General features: G+C 38.4%; 1 protein-coding gene across 1 annotated transcript in view; it reads left to right on the forward strand.

Annotated features, from left to right (window-relative positions):
- Positions 1-23993, forward strand: part of KCNH7 (potassium voltage-gated channel subfamily H member 7) — a 355108-nt gene that overhangs the window by 297180 nt on the left and 33935 nt on the right. Inside the window, exons 10-12 of the mRNA XM_032225757.1 lie at positions 14300-14552; positions 15682-15887; positions 20811-20910. Of these exons, the coding sequence (XP_032081648.1) occupies positions 14300-14552; positions 15682-15887; positions 20811-20910 (559 nt within the window). The remainder of the gene's footprint in view (positions 1-14299; positions 14553-15681; positions 15888-20810; positions 20911-23993) is intronic.

A 23993-nucleotide genomic window follows, 5' to 3' on the forward strand; every position in this document is an offset into this window, starting at 1 on the left:
CCCTGTTCTCACAGTCAATCTAATCAACTACGATTCTAAACAGAGCCACTGTTTCCATCATTGTGGGAAGGCAGGCTCACAATTCACTTTCTTCAAGAAAAACCCAATATCCCACAAGGCCTTCCATGTCAGACTACAGTACTGACTCCTGCCTTTGAAGCTATAAATACTGCAACAAAAAAATCAGTTTAAACAAGATCACATGGAAGATATTGAAGCTGTATGTTATCGTGAGCCATAAACAGAAATAGCTATTTGGAACCGTGCAGTGTTTCATATCTGATTCCAAAAGGTTCTTTAGAAGGCCCGGGAGCATACAATTAGTGCCTGCAAGCCTTCAATGCATCTGCACTATTACCTGGGATTGCCCGGGAAGTGCAAAAGGCTGATGTGCCATCCCGAGTCCCTGCAAGATTAAGGAGCCACCCAGAGGTGCTGTTTTTCTGGGAATCAGAACTAAAATACTGCACAACCAACATCTTCCTCTGCAGGTACCATTCAAGAAAATAAAATATTTTAGAAGATTGACCAGTAAGCTGGGGGGCGGGGGGGGGGGGTTGAATTCAGCAGCAGGTATACAAATTACTTTCAGGGAGGTGTTGTGTTTCATTCCCTATGCTTGAATTTGGACTCCCCAAGGCAGTTAATGGAATGGCTGATTTTGTGCGATGGGCTTAAAATTTGAAAAGGGAAAAAAAATATCAAAAGGGTTTTTTTTCAACCTACAGTGTCTTTTTTAAGTTGTGCTGTCAATATGAAAGCAACAATAAATATGCCAAATCAGGAAAACTTAACATCAAAAACACCTTTTGTCAGTAAACATCCTAATTTAGTCTAGTTTCTGCAACAGTTAATATACCTAGTTTATACTTGAGAGAAGGTGTATAGAAAACAGTGAAATTTACTTCTATGCCAATGTCTAAAATGGCAGAATTCACTGTTAGTACCAACATTCACATGATGAGAATTATTAAAAGAATACAGTTAGTCCTCAACTTACGAGGAGACCACAACTGAGCCCAAAATTTCTGTTGCTGAGCAAGAAAGTTGTTAAATGGATTTTGCCCCATTTTAGGATCTTTCTTGCCACAGTTGTTAAGTGAATCACTTCAACTGTTAAGTTAGTAACACAGTTGTTAAGTGAATCTGGCTTCCCCATTGACTTTGCTTGTCAGAAGGTTGCAAAAGATGATCACATGACCCCAAGACACTGCAACTGTCATCAATATGGTTCAGTTGCCAAGTGTTTGAATTTTGATCACATGACCATGGGGAATGCTGCAATGGTCATAAGTGTAAAAAATAGACATACATCGCTTTTTTCAGTTCATTTGTAACTTCAAACAGTCACTGAATGAATAATTGTAAATAAAGGACTACCTGTATATATGTAATTTTTGTAAGTCGAGAACTATCTGTATAATTGAACTATCAAATGAACTGTCAAAGCTCTCACGAAATGGTTGGAGACAACAAGATGTTATTTGACTTGGTTTGAAACCATCCTATTATTTGTGAGGTTATTAAATAACTGATTTGTCTCTGTCAAAGCCATGTTTAGTATACATTTAAAAGAAGTGACATCCAGTTACTCCAATTAACATTGCTAAATTGCTTAATATTTGTTCAGCTGAATAGTACAAGGTGTAAGATTTGGTGTATCGAAAAGCAATCTTAAATGGCTTCTCATCTCATATTCATCAGTATGCTGGGTGGTATGTCAGTTAACCAATCTAGTTGCTATTGCATGTACGTGAACAGGTATGAGATTCCTGCTTCAAATCCAAATGCAGCACTAAACATAATTCAGCAGCATTTTGTAATATGGTACTTCTTACGCCCATGAAATTCCATATATTTAGGGAAAATAACCAATTAAATTTTAATGCAAGGTTGTTGTACCAACTGTCTTTTATATGTTGTACTTATGAAAGATTTATCTTTTTCTTGTCTGCTTCATACCTTAATACATGGAATAACACCACTCACTGGTAAGAGCAGGAGGTATTTATATCCAATTTAATTCCAGTGTAAAATTGAATCTCCCATGTTAACTGTTGAGATTAAATTTATTTCAATGATTTCTCTTTCAAATAGCTTTTTTTCTTATTTAGCAATGTGATTGATAAATTGAAGGGCAAAATCAGGTTTGGGCAACCCAAAAAAGAACCCCAACCTGAAATCTAAATTGAAAAATATTTTGAAGGTGTCATACTCATGGTCTATGGTTTAGCCCCACAGTTCTGAATAAAGCCATCATGCCTATCACTCTATGCTTTTTGGTTGTGTTACTGTTTTTTCCCCACTCCCACTATGTGCATGTTAGTAGCAAACATTTTTTTAAATTCTTTCTCTTCGATCCATTTGCAGATGAGTTAAACTCACGTGTTCTTTCAATCATTTGAGCATGCATTGTAATTAATCATGAAGAATCTCTCACCTCTCATCAGTAGCAATTAGCAGACTTTCTGAGATTCAAAAGGGATCTCCCAAGATGTCTGTGGCCAGGATGAATTATGAAAATGGAATCTAGTCTAGTCTAAAGAAAGATTAGTTCCTGCGGTGAAAAGTTAATGCATGCTTTTTGTGATTATATTCACTGTTAATATTATGAAAGGTTATTCAAAATGCTTTTTAACGTGTTAATATTATTACATTGGAATAAAAAAATTAAAAAGGAATAAAATACTGGATTAGGTACAACAGGTTTATGAAAATAAAGCTTTATGACATATTTATTGTAAATAGAGAAGTTAATGCTTTTTCCTTACTTTATTCCAAATGACTGATTGATCGAAAGAATGGTATCTTCAAACTGAGCTAGGCATAGAATATAATTCATTATTTTTAAACACCTTTTATTTTACTTCATCTCTCCTTTTCTTTTGTTATATATCTCAATGTAGAAGGCACTTTTCAAAGTTTGTGCTACCAATAACATTATGTGCATATGTTTGGATGAACAGGATTTGGGATTTACTTTAATCACAGTCCAAATTCCAAACAATAACAGATTTTTTAGGTTTTCATTTGGAGGACCACTAGTGAGTAGATGACCTGCTACCAGATGACCAATGGAAAACAAGTGTCCCCATCTTCAAAATGAAGAGAGAATGCAGGAAACTAGAATTATTCAGTCTACCAAAATACCTGAGAAACTGTAGAGCAGATAATTAAAAATTGGTTTGTTCATAGAAAACAAGGCAAACATTAAAATTCATCACACAAAATTTTATCATGGAAAAGCCTTCACAGACTGGCCTTATTTAACAGACCGTGGGCATGCTGTATACATACCTTGATTTCACCAAAACATTTGATAAAGTATCCCACAATATTATAATTAACAAGCTATTTAATCATGACTTGAATGGCATGCCAATTAAAGTGAATAAATAGCTGGCATAAAAGTCATTCTTAATAGTTTCTCATCAGAAATTTCTCATAAAAAATAAAGTGAGATATTTAATGAGGTGCATTTTTTTTCAATCTTACATTCTGCACTATTTAGTATTTTAATGAAAAATGCTTCTCGGATGACATAAAATTATCAAGTACTCTGGAAGACAAGTGAAATTTGGAATAGATTAGAGACATGATCAAGGGGGGAGGGGAAATAACACAGACACAAACAAAACTATATATATATATATATATATATATATATATATATATATATATATATATATATATATATATATATATATATATATATATATATGAAAAGGGACTAATGCACACAAATATAAGCTGAGGAATGCCTGTCTGATAACAGCACCTGTAAAATTCATTTTGGAACAGTGATTGACTGCAAACAGAAGGTGAACCAATAGCGTGAAGAACAGAGAACCATAGAAACAGACTTTCCAAAACACCAGAAGAAATATTTCCACTTTGTTCAACACTGATTAGACCCCATTTACATGTCATATTTTTTAAAAAGATTAAAGAAGGATTCCGACAAACCAGAACAAGTTCTGAGAAGGGCAATGGGCTTGATCAGGAAACTACAAGTTAATTCCTATGAAGAAAGACTGAGGAAACGAAGGGAGGAAATGATACCATTCTTCAAAAACTTTAAAAACAGATGTACATTTCATTACCAAACTAGATATCATCAGTGCCTGATGACGCTAACCTATTTTGTTAATGAAACATCTACAAGAAAATAACCAAGCTCAGAGAACACCAAGGACAAACTATCCTCCCATACTGATAACTTTCTAGAGGACTTGACCTTTCTCCCAGGCCTTAAGGTAAAGTGGTTGGAGCCTCTTACGCATACTGTGTTGGCTGGATGCACCATCTTGCTTTTTATCTGCTGTTACTGATATAGGTTTTCTTTAACTGTTGTACCATTTTTGAATGGCATTGTATTTTATTTTCTTTGTCAAATTGTGAGCTGCATTTGGAGTCAGGTGGGCCTAAATCAAAGAAATGCAAATATGTTTGCCCTTCTCCTTCTAATTCTCTGTCGGTATATCAGATTGAGTTTATTATAATTCCAATTCACTCCGTTTCATCTTGTCTACTTTGCTGTATTCATTCATCATTGATTAGTTTGCATGCTGTGCATTATAAAGACACAATCTGGAGGAGAGTCACATGTGTGTTTCCTTTCCTAATTTTCATGCTTCCATGGTCTTCCATACATCAAGTCAACCAAACTGATATTACTGATATTTAATCTTTTTAGGAAGATTAAAATGTAAAATACCCTTTAGCAGATTCTGAACATGTTTTAGTTTTTTTTAAATGTTAGTGAAATGCCTTCGTCATGCTGGTTTGTGAATTGTTTTATATAACAGATACAGCAATATCTATTATAATTCATAATTTTGACCCACCTTTACTACCTAGAAATCCCTTTTTACACTTACCTATGTGCTGAATGATATACAACAATAGCACAATTTTACATAACCCATTTTAGACCTGTCTGATTTTCTGAATATATTCCTATAAAATGATATTTATCTTTCAAAAGGCTTAGATAACCATCTTTTGATGCCAAAAGGCTCTCTGGTATGGTATAATGCAAAAATAACTAAGAATAATAAGATATTGTAAAGTTTAATATGGTCAAACCAGTGAACCTCTCACAAATATCGAACAGAAAAACCATATTGGGTAACAATTGAAATGATAAGTGGAGAAAAAAATTATGGTCATTGGAATGCTTGCATTTATACCCTTATGACTGTGCCACATCATCCAGATTTTGAAGGCAAATAGCATATGACTCTTTAACAGTAACAAAAGTATCTTCTCTGTTAAAAAGAACTGATAAACATTGAATTTTACAGCTAAACCACTAAATAAATAGATGAAAATTTTCACCTTGCTACCTAAGGCTGCACTCCTAAATTCTATTCTGAGTGTAAATCCATAGAGATTGGATAAGGCTTATTAACAAGTAAATATGAGTGTTTATATGTGGCTCAATGGCTACGACGCTAAGCTTGTCGATCAGAAAGGTCGGCAGTTCGGTGGTTCGAATCCCTAGTGCCGTGTAACAGAGTAAGCTCCCATTACTTGTCCCAGCTTCTGCCAACGTAGCAGTTTGAAAGCACAAAAAAAAATGCAAGTAGAAAAATAGGAATCACTTTTGGTGGGAAGGTAACAGCGTTCCATGCGCCTTCAGCGTTTAGTCATGCTGGCCACATGACCATGGAGACGTCTTCGGACAGCGCTGGCTCTTCGGCTTTGAAACAGAGATGAGCACCACCCCCTAGAGTCGGGAACGACTAGCACATTATATGCAAGGGGAACCTTTACCTTTATGAGTGTTTACTTCAAATACCACAATCAAATCAATGTAATTTGAAAAACAGACGATTTGATTTATAGAAATGTTTATGAAGAAAACTTTATAAAAACCCCAAGATTTATTTTATGATCAAAATGCAAATATATTGTGACAGTTCTGGTAGATAGTACACTGTTTAAGATTCAAGCCCTTTCTTCCAGCCTTCACTGTTTCTATGGGTGTCACTACTGGAAGGCAGTAGAAGAACACTGAAATAAAATTCAAAGTAAATGTAATTCCTTATGAGAGTTCCCTTTTAACAATTCTTCCTTTCCTTTTTATTAACTTATAAAGTAAGCCATTTTTCTACCTCAATGTATAACCGAATTTTCATCCTTTGAGCATTATGGACATCTGTCTTCATCTCCATCATCACCTTCTATATGCCATCTTCCAGTTTTATAGAATCAGATTCAGATGGAATGAAGAGTCAGCTATTATTACCTCTGGTGTTTTCAATTTGGTCACTGAATTAGCCTTCTAAATTCTGGCAGACAGACAGACCGAAAAAATCAATTTCCTCTGCAGTGCAGCGTTATTGCAACTGAGAAATACGATTGTATTGAACTTAATAGCAGTGATACAATCCTTATTTGTATAAAAAAAACAACGAACTGTTCTAAGGAGTGCTAAAATATAGCACAAAAGTTCTGCTTTCCTCTCTCCAAATCACCTCTATTGATCCTTGCAATATATTTCTCATAAAATCAGTCTATATACAATGTCAATGGCAAGTGCTCTCTGCAGAGCCCTAAAGAAAGAACTCTCTGCCCCAAGAAGTTAGGATTTCTTCTTCCATTTCTACCTTTCCTCTGTGAAGTCTTCTCAGAAAAACATTTCTATATACCATTTTTTTTAAAAACATTAGCGTCGCTGTAATCTAAATTGTCTTTTCCCTGCTATACTCTTTTTCATCTGACAATCTTGTGCTAATTATGATAACTTTTATACACACACACACACACAGAGTCAAAAATCAATTTCTTAGTCGCTTTGAACGATTTATTTTGCTTGGGAAGGGCAGGAAGATACACTGTTGTATACATTGAACATAAGCAATCTGGAATGACCATTTGTAATGGGGTGCATCTGAGTGTCATGGTTACGACGAATGCCCTAATTAAATCATGAGCCTCTAGCCAAGCTTCAAAAGAAATCCAGTTATTAGGAGCAACATGTTGGCACATACCCAAGTGAAGCCAGATCTGCCCCTATGTAATTTACAGCCCAACTATGACCCTGTTTCCCCTCTCCTCCCTGCGGCAACTCAAGAGCAGACCAGGGATGTTTTGCAAGTTGACCTTGAGTACGTATCCATGGAATGTGGCAGGCTGGATCCTTTGGGTTCCTATAAGGGGACCTCCAACTCTTTTCCACAACCCTTGGTGTTGGAACAACTCAGAGGAAGATGCTACTGCCAACCCTTTCCCAATAAAAATCCCTCTCTGCCCTGTTTACTTGGAAGGGGGCAAGTGGCAATTCTCTTTCCAACAGTAACTTGGAAACTATAACTGGGAGGGAATACATGTGCACTAAAGGCTATTCTTCCTTTCTCCCTCCCAAGTGAAAGCCACTGATTCATTAAGCATTCAAGCCTTGATCGTGCTCATCAAGACTAACAAAAGAACTATAGAAGGAAGTTGAGAGGCAGGAAAGAAATGATTTTGGAAGAGGGTGGTTTCATCCTCCATGCCCATAGCCAGAATGTTTCATAAACAAACACAGAATGAAATTCCCCAACTCCAATAGCAGTCCATGAAATAAGTTACTCCCCAGAGCCCCTCTCTGAGGGAAAATATGAATAAATAAATATTTTTTCCTTTTAATTACCCTGCAATCCCTTGCATTGGGGTGAAGTAGGGGTGACTGAATGGAGCTGAAAATTATGTTCTCTTTTCGCACCCAGAGAGAAATATCTGCCACTACCTTGAGGTTTTCTTTAGGGATTTATTCTTGGTGGATTTCTCTATGGCTTTATTTGGATTGACGGATGTAGGTTTTCCTTTACCTTTTTCAGTGCCTGAATCTCTTGCTATTTCCCCTATCCCCAACATCACTACAGCAGTTAATTATGAATACAAGTCTGATCTGATTACACAAACACACACACACACACACACACACACACACACACACACACACACACACACTAGCTGATAACTCGGTGTTACCAGGGTATTTATTTATAGGGAGAAAATGTCCAGACCAAATGTAATTTTTAATCAGTGGTGGGTTCCCACCGGTTCAGCCCAAACCAGTAATGGTTTGGTGGCCTGGGTCCCTGGAACTGGCAGTGACCCAGGTCTGCCACACCTCTGAACTGGTTCCCTTGTGGCTTGCCCCCCCCCCACCCAGTCACTCCTCATCTCCCACGCAGCCTGCTTTCTTAAGCTGCCTTGCCTGCCTTAGCTGCCATATGGTGCCTGCCCTGCGCCCCAACTGAGCTGCCTCCTCCTGCCTACAGGTAAGTCTCGCTAGCCCCCCCCCCGCCCTCCTGGAGCATGCTCAGTGGTGGGTTTCAAAAATTGTTCGAACCTACTCTGTGGGTGTGGCCTCCTTTGTGGGAGTGGCTTGCTGCCCATGTGACTGGATGGGAGTGGCTTGCCGCCCATGTGACCGGATATGAAGATGCCGACGACACTTGTCAGAACCACCTTAAATTACCTCACACACAGCACTGGCATGCATAAGAATATGATGTAAACTTGTTTTTTAAAAGGCATCTTTGGTTTGCGTTAAAACAACTTCAACACACGCAATGTTCTGATTGCACCACAAACGCAGTAGTCATCCTTACCTTTCACAGAGGCACTGAGTTTTATAAATATGAGCATGATAGTGTATAATAATCATATCCAAGGACCTGTGAGGGGTTTCAAAAAGTTTTGGAACCTCTTCTGTAGGTGTGGTCTGCTTTCCGGGTCCACTGGTGGAACCTCTTCTAACCGGTTCAGTAGATTTGACGAACCGGTTCTACCGAATAGGTGCAAACTGGTAGGAACCCACCTCTGAGCATGCTGCACCACCACCACCACTGTCCCCAACAGGCTCAAAAATTTACCTTCCCCTGCCCCTTCCAGGAGTCTCCACGAGCCCGTTTGGCTCCCAGGGGGCTTCAGAGAGCCTGCTAGGCCCAAAACAGGATGTGGGGATGCCTAGCAAACCTCACTGCAGCCTCCTGGAAACAAAAATGGGCTGGGGGGGGGGGCTTCAAGGGAGAAAGAAAGAAATCCTCACTGTTTGGGGATCCACAAGTGCATGGAGCTTGAGTTGAGAGCTTATTGAAAGTGCTGCTAGTTATCCTTGCTCAGGCTAAGCTAATCAATCATGGAGCTCTAAGAATGCCAGATGATCAATGGGCTTGTTCTCAGTTTCAAAACATCTGGCTTTACTTCCTCCTACCAAAGGCCTTCTGGGGTTCTTCATAGGAAGGGAGGGAAGGGAGAAAGAGGGAAGGGAAAGTGAATGAAATATTTATGGATGGGTGGATAGATGGATAGAGGGAGGGAGGGAGAGAGAGAGAGAAAAAGGGAGAGGAAGGAAGGACCACAAAAGTATGGCTTTTGGTAATGGCAGAACCATTACAATCAATGCAATTTACTCTCTTATAAAATGCTTAAGACTACAGTCTTCCTTACTCATCTTTTGCCATTTAAAATTTGCAAATACACACTCCCTGAAAGACTCGGTCATCCCTATTCTGAGAGAGAAGAAGCTGTAACTCATGCCTCAATCACCATCAGAATAGACTACTGTAGTGTTCTCTGCATGGGAATCCCCCTGAAGACCACTCAGAAAGTGTAATTCTGAGTAAGTCAGAATACAGCTGTCTGTGCTGGCTAGAGAGACCTTTTGCAGCCATATATCATCCAAACTGCAGGCACTGCATTGGCTTTCAAGAGATTTTTCTGCATACTGTAAAAGTGATGGCTTTAACCTTGAACGTTTTCACTCCCAGATACCTACAGTATATGATTTCCTTCTCCAGGTAGCCTGGATCCAGTCAATATGGTCCTCCTAGTTAGGAATGCTGTGTATCCCCCTTTTTTTAAAAAAAAATAAATCATTAGTGATCCGTAGCCAGTGTTTCTCGATGATCAAGTCCCACTTGATAAAACAGCCTTCTCCTGACCCTTATTTGAAAAGCAATGAAAAGAGAACTGCTCCAGAGAGCTTTTGAGGGATGATGTCACCTGGAATTGGGTAGGATTATCATTTTAGCTGCAATAATTTGATATGTTTTTGTAATTATATTATGCCTTGTGTTTTATTACAAAAGAAACCCCATCTTAAAACACAAGATTTAGTGGTATATCGATGTGATAAATACATCCAAATACTCTATAAGGAAAAAGGTCTTTTAATGGGAAAGATAACTTTGCAAAATGTCCAGTGTTTTATATGTCATTTGTGGGATCAATTCCAAACATCCATACATTCAGTTGAAACAAGTGATGACAACTGAGCAAAGGTTTTTAAAAAAACTGTTATGCTGCTAGAATTGGTCTGGATGTCTACAATTGAATAAAGAATAAATAAGATTATGTTGCTGGAGAAGTTTATAATCCCAAATGCTGAGCCTTTATTATCATTTTTTAGGATTAAACTATTAAAAAAAGCGCAGATTAATTGCTTAGAGAAGCCGAACCAAGTTAATTACATCTGTTGTTTATTAGATATAACTGACTCCTCGTTGCCTCTCCTAGCTTGAAGCTATTTCTTCCCTTTTGCTGATTTGTGCTTGGTGATAATGTTCTGAGCAGGAATTGCCATTGAGGGCAGACGAGATGAGAAGGAAGAAATTATGGGGGTGGGGAATCGCATTTGTTTCTTTTGGATTTGAAAGTGAGATTACTTAACATTGCTTTCAAAGAAAGTTGCCTTTCCCTGAATTTGGCAATGCAATTCTCTTTTTGAAGAGCAATGTGTAAAAAGATTACAAAAATCATAGCAAATCTAGCATCCAGTATAAAATACACAGAAAAAAAGTCTGTTTGTTACTAAAACAAATATAAAGATTTTGCATTTAATAAAACTATTAGCAAAATAATTACATATGTAATAGTTTCCCATTCATATATTCCAAGTATCAAGAAAAAAGTTGCAGGAAAATTAAGTGAATTTTCAAGTTAAGGAGCAGATCTAAAATTTAAGGAAAAGTAAGATAAACCAGTTTTTGCAAAGATGAGAAATTGAAAGGAACTCTGCCTCAGGCCCCATTTTATAACTTCATTGGAGTGCTCATGCTTTGGATTATTTCATTGGTTCTTTATCCTTAGGATAGAAAAGGATTTTTAAAAAATCCTTAGGAGTTTGTCATAAACAGTTGAATGAATCGAACACCCTTTTATGTTTTAAAGGGTGCCTGAACTCTAAAAATACAAAACTCATTGAATTGGATCCAAATTTCTCTGGACCGGAATCAGACTGTCTTCTGCAGGTGGAAGATCATTTTAACTGTTTTTTTCGCTCCACTTTATAGCCCTTACGTCTCCTGAAAATCTGTATTGCGCTTGCCTTTTGAATAGTGCAAGACTTGGTGCTAGAGACTTAAGGAGGAAAGAGCTACTGGGGAAAGCATCACAGTCCATCCTTCAGCAGGAAAGGAGGAGGGGAGAGAAAGAGGAAGAGCTTTTTGCCCTTCAGGTTCCAAAGTCAGAACTCAGTTATTGCAGCACATACATGTAGTCCTCAACTTATGACCACAATTGAAACGGGAACCTCTGTTTCTCAGTGATGCCATCATTAAGTCAGTCAGGACTGATTTGACACCCTTTTTGACACAGTTATGAGGTGAATTGTGCTGCTGTTCAGTGAACCTTACTTCCTCCATTGACTTTGCTTGTCAAAAGCCCCCTGGGGAAGTTGTCAGGGCAATCACATGACCCTGAGATAGCAATAGCAATAGCAGTAGACTTATATACCGCTTCATAGGGCTTTCAGCCCTCTCTAAGCGGTTTACAGAGAGTCAGCATATTGCCCCCAACAATCTGGGTCCTCATTTTACCCACCTCGGAAGGATGGAAGGCTGAGTCAACCCTGAGCCGGTGAGATTTGAACCGCTGAACTGCTGATCTAGCAGTAGCCTGCAGTGCTGCATTTAACCACTGCGCCACCTTGGCTCTATACTCATACTATGACCATGATCAATACATGCTGTTTGTGAAGCACCCCCAATTTTGATGACATGGTCTACTGCCATTGCATAATAGTCATAAGTACGAGGATCGTCAACAGTCACTTTTTTCAGTACCGTCATAACTTCGAATGGTTGTTAAATGGATGGTTGTAAGTCGAGGACTATCTGTCTCCAAAAACAGTGCATTTTTTAAAAATGTAATCCTGATTTACACTAAACCTATAGAAATCTCTTAGCGTCATGTTCCTGAACATTGAAATGGCATTCCTGGCCATAAGACTTTAAATTCTGCAACTTATATATGATTATTTTTTTGTTCTTTTGCAGCACAAGTCTAATTTATGTAAAGTCATTTCTTACTTCATAGCTTTGCGTCGATGGAATGATGTTCTCCTATCAAAAGTAAAAACCATCCATATCGTGCTTGTTAAAACTGGAGGAATAGGATCAATGTTTTGGTTCTGAATCTATAAATGGCTGCACAGAACTTTGTTGTGCTGAAATGGAACAAAAACCTAAATATTTAAACAGTGGAATAATATTATTTAATTAATATGCATTTTAATATAATATGTGAATATACGAAGGTATCAAATTCCTTTAAAGTGATAAATAGGAGGTAGGTAGGTAGATGATAGATAGATAGATAGATAGATAGATAGATAGATAGATAGATAGATAGATAGATAGATAGAGATAGAGATAGAGATAGAGATAGAGATAGAGATAGAGAGATAGAGAGATAGAGAGATAGAGAGATATGATAGACAGACAGACAGACAGATAGACAGATGTACGTAAAATCTCATTCTATTTAGGTCACAAGCTGAAAAGTACTTCTCAGCTTTTGTGCTTCAATTGAGCTCTCCTTTGTAATACACAGGTGATATAGGCAAGAAAGGAAGAGGAACAAGGTTTAGATCGTTCAGCTATTGTTTGAGAGGGAATTGCAATCCCTCTCTTCTGGGCTCAGGAACACAGCTCTGCCTTTGGAGAGCCCGCAATGGGGTTTGAGAACTTTGAATATCAAAAATCAAAAAGAAAAAAAGCAAACCACTGGTAAAACAACCGAAAAGGGTTTTCAGCTGCCCTCAAAACTTCACAACCAGCAGCAAGCATACTTTTTAACAGGATATGCAAAGGAAGGGAATGACTGGTAGAATCTTCTCTTTGACTCTACCAGGTTTCAGAGACATCGAAGAGTTGTTACCAGAGAGGGATCGATCATTTTCATAATCAGAGAAGGCAGGTTGTGTGTGTGTGGGGGGGGGGGGAGGTTCTTCCCTTGAAGCAGACCTAGCAAAATAATTCATGTTAAGCGATCATTAGCAATCAAAGGAAGTGTCTCAGTGCAGGTTAGCAGCATCAAAGGAACTGCTGGTGCCAAGGTTGCAAGGGAAGGAAGAACCAGATTCCTTGATCCTACCTGCCGCTGTTCCATTAATCAAGATCCACCTCCACCACAAGCCAAAGCATTCTTTGCTTCTACTAAAAGCCGAGATGTTTAACCTACATCAATGTAGGTTCTTTGTGGCAAATGACAGGTGTCCCACTGCTTCCATAAACCTTCCAATTAAGCGAAGTCAATGCTGGACCTTCCCCATCTGCACATTTTGCCTACATCAGAGGAGGAAAAAACTCCCTCACAACCTCAAATGGAAGCTTTTCCTGGACCTGGCCTGAATCAGTGTTACCCGGGAGAAAGAGGGACATAATGGGAGGATTTCCTCAGAAGCCAATGCAAAAGTAAGACAGACTTTTTGAGGAATGGCTTCAGCATCATTAGCTGGTTTCCTTTAATAAGACTAGAGGAATCTTTCTTCCAACACAAGCTGGCTTCATGTCTTTGAGTCACTGAAACATACATCTTTTTTCATCCTACTCCCTTCACATGACTCATGATTCATCCCACTCCTCTCACATCGCACCCCATAAGGTTCAGTCTTCTCTCTTTCCAATGTCCTTGGGGAGCATAGACTTTCCATCTCAGCATAACCAGAACTCATGTCTTACCCTCCAAAAGATAAGCCTATTGCCACTGATGTATCAAATTAGGAATCCAACTCTGGACATAATCACTTTCTAATGAGCTCTAGTATGTAGTTAGAGATCCAATTCTGATGATTTTGATCCATCTAGCTAAATAAAAGAACCTCCGGTGACCTATATCAAACATGAATGCCTTTACCCATGCCAATGCTGCCAATCACATTTCTGATTATATTTTGATCTCTGTTGTATTACAGATCTAGTGCCAATTTATTTGGCACCTGATTGATCAAGGAAATGATATTCCCAAACCATAGGCCAAGCAGCTTGGTTGTACTAAACTCTTACATTATCTTCATCAGGTCCTAAAGGGGTTTCCAGAATGTTTGCAAGCTGATATATGTCTCCACCTCAACCAAAGTTTACTTCAAAATTGCAAAGCTTTCGAGGGGGCGAGTAAAGGGTGTCTCCGGGCTCTGGCTATGAAGTTTAAAACTACGCATGCACCTCCTGGGGACACACTAGTCCATTGTGGGGATGTCCTGACTGCACTTTACTTCCTTTCCCGAGGCTCCATTGAAATCCTCAAGAATGACATGGTTGTAGCAATTCTTGGTAAGCATTCAGAAATGCCATTAATTCTGGAAATGTTTAATGGTTTGATCAGCAATTGTTCCTTTCTAAGAGCAGAATTTGTATTGCATATTAGAATGAATCAATGTCATACTGGATCCAATGTGAACCCTTTTTTCTTTTCATAAAATGTAAATTCTGCAAAATTTAGAGAAAAGGAATATGTCATCAAGTGCAGAAAAGCAGACAGAGCAGAGGGGTGGAGTTAAGCATGTCATCAGCTTAGAGTCCTTACATTGTCACAAACGATCTAAGTCCAACTTCCCTTGAATTCCCTTGTTCCTCATTTGGCACCAGATCAGAGTCAATAGAATTTAAGAGAGGTTGGACTTGGAATGTGGCAGTGTAAGTACTCTGAGCTTATGACACATTTAACTCCCCCCACTATGCCTGCTTTTGTCTTACATTAAGCAGTTAAAGCAACGCTAGATGCTGACTCTTAGAAAAGCAACTACTGTAATTTGGCAAAAAGAGAATTAATCTTAAATTATATTAGATTCAGATGTGCAGTACAACTATGATAGTAGAATAATATATCTCCACTGTCTAGATATTCTAAATAACAAAAATAGAGAAAAAGCATAGCAGTGATGAAACTTCAGTGCTCATCCTTTAGGGATTGCCAACAATTATTGCCATAATTTCCCACAAGAACCTGATGAATGCCTGATGGTAGGAACTTGTTTCCAGCACACACCTCAACTTCCTCAGAACTCAACCATCCTTACTTTCAAGGGTTTAAATCATCATATGCTCCTTGCAAAGTTTTACAAGGTTCTTTTATGAGGATCATAAATAATTGCAGCTTTATCTCTAGAAGTAAAAGCCCAATGAATTCTGTTTAGGCAGAAAACGGCATCCATTAAGTCAATATGGGAAAGACTATAATGACAGAGGATTGTGTTATTCTGTTTTGTTAGTGAGATTTCCAGAGAGGAAAATTATTTTTTTAACAGGAAAAATAAATAACTGGTGGTTAAACAATCATTTTTAGACATTTATGCCTTCTTGTTTAAGAAGAGAAAGAGAGAGGGGGGGAGGGAGGGAGAGAGAGAGAGAGAAATGTGAATTCTTGTATTTACCATGCTTTTCTGTGCCATTATTGTTACAGGCAAAAATGATATTTTTGGAGAAATGGTCCATCTTTATGCAAAACCAGGAAAATCAAATGCAGATGTGAGAGCACTAACCTACTGTGACTTACATAAAATCCAGCGAGAAGACTTGTTAGAAGTTTTGGATATGTATCCTGAATTTTCAGACCTGTTTCTCACCAATTTAGAACTCACTTTCAACTTGAGACATGAAAACGCAAAAGTATGTTAATTACAGTGTTTGGCTATCTTTTCATTTCCCAATAAAAATGAGGTTTTTCTTTTTATTCTGTTCAGTCCTGTCCAATCTCAGAGACTGCCTGGACAAGTCCCTGCAGTTTTCTTGACAAGGTTTTCAGAAGTGGTTTGTCATTCCCTCCTTCCTAGCTGGATGAAATTAGAGCAAAAACAACATCTACAAATTGCCTAGAACAGGGTGTCAAACTTGATTTCATTGAGGGCTGCATGAGGGTTGTGTTTGAACTGAAGGGGCGAGGGGAGCATGGCCAGGGTGGGCATGGCCAGCTCAATATCACTTGTGTTGGTGGCACCTGTGGTGGTCCGGGCAGGGCTGGGGGGATCCTCCTGCATCCCCTGCCAATGAAAACGGAGCTCAGGAGGCCCGCGTGCAAGCTTCATTTTTGCTGGCAGAAGCACTGTGGGCCAGTCCTTCACTGTTTCCAGGATCTGAGATATAAGCACCCCGCGGGCCAGATCCGGCCCCTGGGCCTTGAGATTGACATCCCTGGTCTAGAAAGGTAAAAGAAAGAAAAATGTGTTCCATCACCATAATAAAAATTGATGATGAAAGATAAATATTAGCAAAGAAAAAAACTCTAGTAAAATTCTCTCCTTTTGCATTGCTTGTTTATTTTCGTGATCGGAACTAGAGTATGAAGGACAGCTGCTTGATCACAGATATATTGATCATAGATACATACATAGATTGATACATAGATACATGTAGGAAAAAGCAGTTATACAGTATATTAATATCCAGCAGAGAAAATAACGGCAATTCTATTACATGACATATTTAGAAACTAAGCACATCATAAATAAGATTTTCCATGCCTCAATTTTTTGAAATAATGTATCCACAATCTAAAATTCAATCTCAGTAAAGACAATGGCTGTCTCCCTCTCTAATTTATCTATAATGTAATAGTGCTAGATTACTACCTAAATTATCCTAGTAGCCATATTTTTTCTCATTGCTTGTAGTCTCTGCTTCAGTTTGCGTATAGTACATTTCTCCTTCTTTTCTGTTTCCATCATCTCAGTTTCTAGCCCCAATACAGGCTAGATGTATCCCCAACGCTTCTATCCATGCAGCATAGTACCTTAGATGTTTTAGGTGGTCAAATTTGGATTGCAATTGCCGTATTTCTCAGAGTATAAGATACAACTCCCCCCCCCCAAAGAGCGTGGAAATGTTGGTGTGTCTTATACACCAAATACAGCCATTTTTGGCCTCCCAAAGCCCCACCCCCACATTCCATTTTTGCGAAAAACAGGCCGTTTTTGGCAAAAACTGAGACTTTTTTGCCTTCTCTCAGCCCCTAGCAGCACTCTGCAGGCTTCAGAAATGGGTTTGGTTGTTTGTTTGTTTTTTGCCTTGCCCCAGCCCTGCTAAAGCCTGCAGAGTGCTGCTGGGAGCTGAGGGAAGGCAAAAACTTTTTTTTCTTACTTACCTCTTCAAAATCTTGGTGTGTCTTATACGCTGGTGTGTCTTATAGTCCGAAAAATATGGTAGTAGCAAAATATTACTCTTGTTAAGCGGTATTTGGCTGTTTTTCCTTAGACACCCACAATTTAAACACCTTCTGCTCATATATAATGGGGGGGGGCATTGTTCCTTGCTCCCTGCCAGCTTTACTTTTATCAGCCCTTGGAGTCCAGTTGGATAGAACTTCCTCTTCTGAATGAGGTTGTTTCTCCTTTCAACATCCTGTCATAGCCCCATTTCCCAACTTTTTCCCCTGCTACTTGAAAGCAGAAAGAAAAAAAGGAAGACAGATACATTTTTAATGCCCATTGGTAATCAATTAAGTGGGAATGCAAAAGAAAAGCTGCTTATAGTTCCATCTGTGACCAGCTCCTGAGGAAAGCCCCATTTTAGGCTCTGTGTCCAGTTCTTGGCATCACACATTTAAGCAGAATTCAGTGGAATTTGGAATAGGACAGGGATGTCAAACTCCCGTTGTCAGAGCGGTGTCATGTGACGTATTGGGAGTGTTCTCCCCTTCGCTAAACCGGGCAGGGGCGTGGCCAGCACATGACGCATCCGGCCCCCAGGCTGGGAGTTTGACAGCCCTGGAATAGGAGAAGGGTACTGAAGGCAATTAGCCTAGAAATTATGAGAGTAATTGAAGGAACTTGCTGTGTTTAGCTATAGAAAAGCCAATTGAGAGGAGGTATGATAGTCCTCTTCTAATGTAATGTCATATAGAAGATCAAGACTTTTTTATTTCAGCATGCAGCATGCAAAAACATTTAATTTGCATTACAAAAAAGCAGATTCCAGAAGACTTATAGAAAATGGTACCTAGCAGTAAAAGCAGGCTGACAGTGGAACCAATAACCTAGAAATAGGTAATCTCCCCGTCATTAGATTCATTTAGGCAGATACTAGTCAACCATGTATTGAGGATGCATCCTGTATGAGTTAGGTTAGGGTGTGTGGGTTAGGGTTAGGGTGTGTTTAGATCCTTGAGAATCTAAAAGGCCTCTTCTAATTCTACAAATCGCACAAAGATTCTAGGGAGGAAAAAGGGGCTAACTTTCCTTTTAGTCTCCAAACAAGGGGAAGAATATAAAGAATTATAAGGTTCATGTCAATCCAAAAAGGAAGTAGAGTGAATTTACAATATAAATGCAAATGACATGTTGAATGAAGGTCTCATAAAGTGAGAGCTAAATTATATATCTTTTTAAAAAACCCATTATTGAGGAGCACTTTGAAGTGTCAGACAAAAAAGTTAGTTTCAAGAACCATTTTGTACATCAGCTTTCTCCAATGTGGGTTTCTGTCCATATCTTTAAACAAAAGTTTCTAAAATTCTCAGCATTTCCTAGTTGGCTAGGGAATTTTAGAAGCTGAAGTCCTTACATCTGGAGATGGGTGGGGAATTCTGGGAGTTCATCTTAAAAATCCACACATATTAAAAGTTGTCAAGTTTGAAAAATACTGATAGTGAAAAGTTTGAGTAGTTCGGATAACCCATAAATATCAACTCTGGTTGAGCCAGCCCTCCCGCCTCCGGTCCTATATTCCCTTGTTTTTTAGCTCAGGTGATTTGTGTGGCAGAATGGATTGCCGCACCGTAGCTGAGCTAAAAAAAAACAGCTCAGTTCACCAGCGCTGACACCAAGGGATGTCTTTGAGTGCTGTGCACGTGTGCAAAGCACTCTCTCATAGAATCGGTAGGAAAAGATTTGGAATCCCACCAGTGATCTACCAAGCTAGTATAATATAGTGGTTGGGAACTGGGAGACTTACCTTGCACAAAAGGCAGCTGGTGACCTGGGCCAGTCATTCTCCCTCAGCCCTAGAAAGGAGGCAAGGGCAAACCATGCTAAACTTCTCTAAGAACATCTTTAAGACCTTCTCTAAAGCCTACGTCTTTCCTGTATTGAGAAGACAGATGTGATCAGTTTTTTGCTTTCTATCTTCTATTCTCCTTTGTTTTCTTGTTTTGTTCTGTTTCTGTTTAGTGAAAAATGACTATGTATATCTCGGAAATTCTTGACAAAGAGCAGAAATAATTATTAGAAGAAACAGCACTTACCCAAATAAAAGCTGCTTTTTCAGCTATGAAAGTCACATCTCTGTCATTGGCTCAATGTTAGAAGGAAAAATTAGAGAGAGATAAAAGAGCATATAATTTGTTTGCTTTATTGTTATGTAGATCAACTTTTATTACTGTTATTGTGTAATTAAACATCATAGCTAATTATAATTTACTACTACATTACTGTCTGAAGTAATAAACAATCCATAAGAGATTGTTTTCCATTTTTTCTTCCCTAGCTTATTTCTGAGAACACACTGTTTTAAAAAGGATAAACAACTTTAAATAGTAATTCAGAGAACAAGATGTAAAGGGAACTTTAATTAACATTCTAGTGCTTATATCAACATTCTTTTTTTAAAGAGACAACTCTTCAATATCACCCACACATCTATAAATTGTGAGTCTTACTCAGAAAAGGAATTACTACTATTGGTTTGGGGTTTTTTTGCATATAGACAAAATCCTGGGCATTGGAATGTTCTATTCTTTTTAAGAGAAGTAGAAGAGAAAACATTTCACCAGCCCTCTGAATCCTCCATACCCTATGTGGCAGTGGTGGGTTGTAGGCGGTACACCCTGGTACGGGCGTACCGGAACCTGCCCAGATCACTGGGTACCGTTCTGGTACGGTGCTCTGGAAGGCTCACACACACACCCGAGCTCCTTACCTGTCCTTTAAAGCCTTTGGCACTTATGCGCATGCACATGGCACGTATAGCACCTGTGCGACACTCTGACAAGCAGCTGGAGCACCGTGGAGGCTTGTGGAAGCGTCGCTGGCAGGCACAACTTATGCACACACCACGTACGTCCACATAGGCAACACCGGGCCCATTCAAACCATACCGGTTGGAACAGGATCCGGAACCCACCACTGCTATGTGGAGACTTCTTTGTGGAGGCTAGGGTTAACATGACCCTCCAACAGTGTAGAACAATGGTGGGGTCCCACTGGTTCAGCTGAACCGGTAGTAATTTGGTGCCCTGGGTTGGTGGAACCAGCAGCGACCCAGGTCTGCCATGCCCCCAAACCAGTTCTGGCGGTGGCATAGGCGCCGCCATCTTGTTTTTTGCTTCTGTGCATGCGTGCGTGCATGGCGCACCCACAAGCAGACTAACAATAGTGACTTCCGGAACCCACTCCTGGAGTAGAACTATACTTGGGGCCAAGAAGAAAGATTAATTTTCCTTCCCCACTTTCTAGGATCAATAGCTCTTCATGGTTCAAAAGCTGTAGAAGGAACTCTTCCATCTATGGACAAAATCCATCTCAAAGTAAACTAATGAAGAGTTGTATAAATAAAGTCTCTAAATCTATCATATAATGTATGAACGTCTTCTTTTTCAAGGCTGATCTTGCAATAAGGCGACAGACCACAAATGATTCGAATGGAGACAGTGGTAAACTCCGAAGAAGGAAATTGTCTTTTGAAAGTGACATGGATAAAGGTAAGGGTGCCTTTATATACTAAATGATATTTGTTGAAAAGATAAACACATAAACCTATGCTAAATTTGTCCTAAGACTCAGAGATCATCGCAGTCTGCTCTTAGTACACAGATAGAACCAATATCTTTTCATCTGACCAAAATGCCTATTTGACTTAGATTTCTTTTACTGCATTTCCAGACACGTTTACTTGGGAATAACTCCCATTGGATTCAGTGGTGATTATAGCTAAGTAGACATTATGTGCAATTTCAAGGTTAATGAAATTAAACAATTAGGGATTTCCCCTTATTGCCCTATAATCTAATTTGATGTATTTCTAAAAGGTTGATACAGTAAAAAAACATGTTTTCCAAGTGGCTTGTATCCTACAAGAAACTTTTAGCTCAGGATCTTATTGTTGATAAGTACTGTGCTATCTGTTTCATCAAAGGGCCTCTCTAAAGCATGAAGCCAAAAGAAAAGAGGCAACAAAATCTGTCAAGAAAATGCCTTCATAAACTATTTACACGGCTCTTCCCTGCCCTTTCTCCATTGAGAAATTGTCGACTGAGATTATGTCCCTAGGTGACCTTCAGTAATGAAATAAATATTTTTTTTTTATTAAATGTTTTTTAGTTTTAGTTTAAAACGGGTACAGCATCTTTCTTAATATATCAATCAATTACAGATATGTTTTGGTACATCTCCTCCACAGTCAACCAACATAACTCATATTAACTCAAGCATTATTATATATCCATTTTCATTTAACTGTAATTATTATTTAGAAATATTGGTAGGAGTAATAATCTTAAACAATACCTACCCACACCGATGGGAAGGGAGAAAAATCAAAAAGAAAAAAGAAAAAAGAAAAAAGGACAAATAGAAAATAAAAATTAAAATAAAAGATAGTAGATAATACAAAAAAAGACAAAAACGACAATCAGGGAAACAAAACAAAACACAGGTGTCTATTATGAAAAAAAAAGAAGTATATCAACTGGTTACAACATGTTTTGGTGCTTCTCTTCCGTTAGTTCATATTAATTCAGATATCTTAACTCAAATATTTACCATATCAACATCATTATACCTCCAGTTTTAATTATTATGGTTATTTAAACATCCTTCATCCTTAGCTATGCTAAAGAATTAGTCCATAACACATGCTGGCAATTCATTTACTTATTTGTAAAATCCTCTATTATCATCAAATCCTCATATCCTATTTTAGCTAAACATCCATAATATTCAATTATATCATATATCATAACATTTTCCCAGTATTGATTAACATTTGATTGTATGAATTTTATTTAGTTTTTTAATAGTGCTAATTATTATAGTTAATACTCTTTATGTATAATCTAAAGGTGTTTTCTCATATCCAATTGTTAGTTATCATATCAACTCCACATTATATACATTACTATCAATATCAATTATTATTCAGCAATATCTGTTACAAGAAAAAGCAATTAGGTTTAACTAGTTTTCAATTGTATTCATCAATCTATCAGCCAGTTCCAAATTATATATATTGCTATCCATATCAGTCATTATTCAGCTATATCTATTACAAATTGAAGTAATCCGATTTGGCTAATTTTAGGTTGTATTGTCCCATCTGTCAGCCTGTGTCCCTCCAACAACGAGATTTCCTCAGTCCAATAGCCATTCGTTGGATAAATTTACCAAATGTTTCCATAAGCAAATCCAAACAAAAATATTTCGGCACCTTTGGATTCTGAATGTCGGTGATGAAATAATAATGTTGTCCTAGGCTTATAAAATTTCCCAAATTAACTTTAATTCTCAAGGGTGGATTCTCCATTCCTCCTGCACACTGTCTCTTTAAATGAGTCGTCTTTATAGCTTCCCCCCTCCTTTCTTCCTCTGAGATAGACCAGACACCATTTCTCACATTTTCCATTTGTGTTTCAGGAACATTTAAGCATTCAACGATCTCAGTTTTAACTTCATATTTTAGAATCAGTTGATCCAGTTTTCTTTCCAGTTTTTGGTAAGAATCAAAGAGTCCTCTACACGCAGAGAAAAGAGTCTGAAATGAAATCTTAGAGGTATTTTGGGACGCCATGATGTGTCGTAGTTAAAAATTAGAAGCTCTCTTTTTTTTTCCCCACAGGCTTCAAAGCACTTTTTTTTTAGTCTCTTACAGGCTGTCAATCTTATCTAGTTGTAAACAGAACTAGGTAGTAAAGTAATAAAAATGTCGAATCGTGACGGGCTAATTAGTAGGAGATAAGTTTTACGATCCACTTAGGGAGATTCAGAGGGGGGAGGATGTCGCGGAGTTTCTTGAAGCATTTAAGAAGTAAAGTAACCACCAGTCATAAATCCATTAGAAAAAGCCAATTCGCCGCTAAATCTTCCTGTTCTTTGGTTTCAGTTAGCTTAATTTTTTAACACGAACAGTCTCTCTTGGATAATAAAATCAGCTTACCAGATGACATCACTTCTTCCATTCTTAGGGGCAACCTGCAGTTTCAGTTAGCACGCAGCTAATCCAAAAAGGAATTGGCACGAGGAGTTAATACCACCCCCCCAGAGATTTGCGGATATCTCTGGGGTCCTGGGTCCCTCCCCACCTTCACTGTCGTCTCCGGGACAGCTAGAGTTCAAAGAACCCGTCCAAAAATCCTTTGGTATAGAGGAATTTCAGGAGTAGCCTGAAACTCCATCTTCTCACTGCTAAGCCCCGCCTTCTTCCCAGTAATGAAATAAATATTAAAGCATGCTGAAAAAGAAAAACTAACTTTCTGGCCTGTATCCATTATGAATTTTTAATAGAATTTTTTTTCAGGATGCCACATAAATTACTGCTATGACTTCACTTCTCCAAGTGCTACACCCCTGCTGATCTACTAAGAACACTGGAAGTCAGCAAAAATTATCTCTCTGATAGGCTTTCCCATCTGTAAAAGCAAAGACACGTTTCATTTGTAAAACAAACAAATAAACAATATGAAACCATGAAGACTCTGTTGGAACAAGAACTATATGTCCACTATTTTGGGGAGCAATCCTTCACTTTCTTTTCAGAGAACAAATAAATACCAAAACTGCTCTTGCTGTC

This window comes from Thamnophis elegans, chromosome 1, assembly GCF_009769535.1.
Source record: "Thamnophis elegans isolate rThaEle1 chromosome 1, rThaEle1.pri, whole genome shotgun sequence".
Taxonomy (NCBI): Eukaryota; Metazoa; Chordata; class Lepidosauria; order Squamata; family Colubridae; genus Thamnophis; species Thamnophis elegans.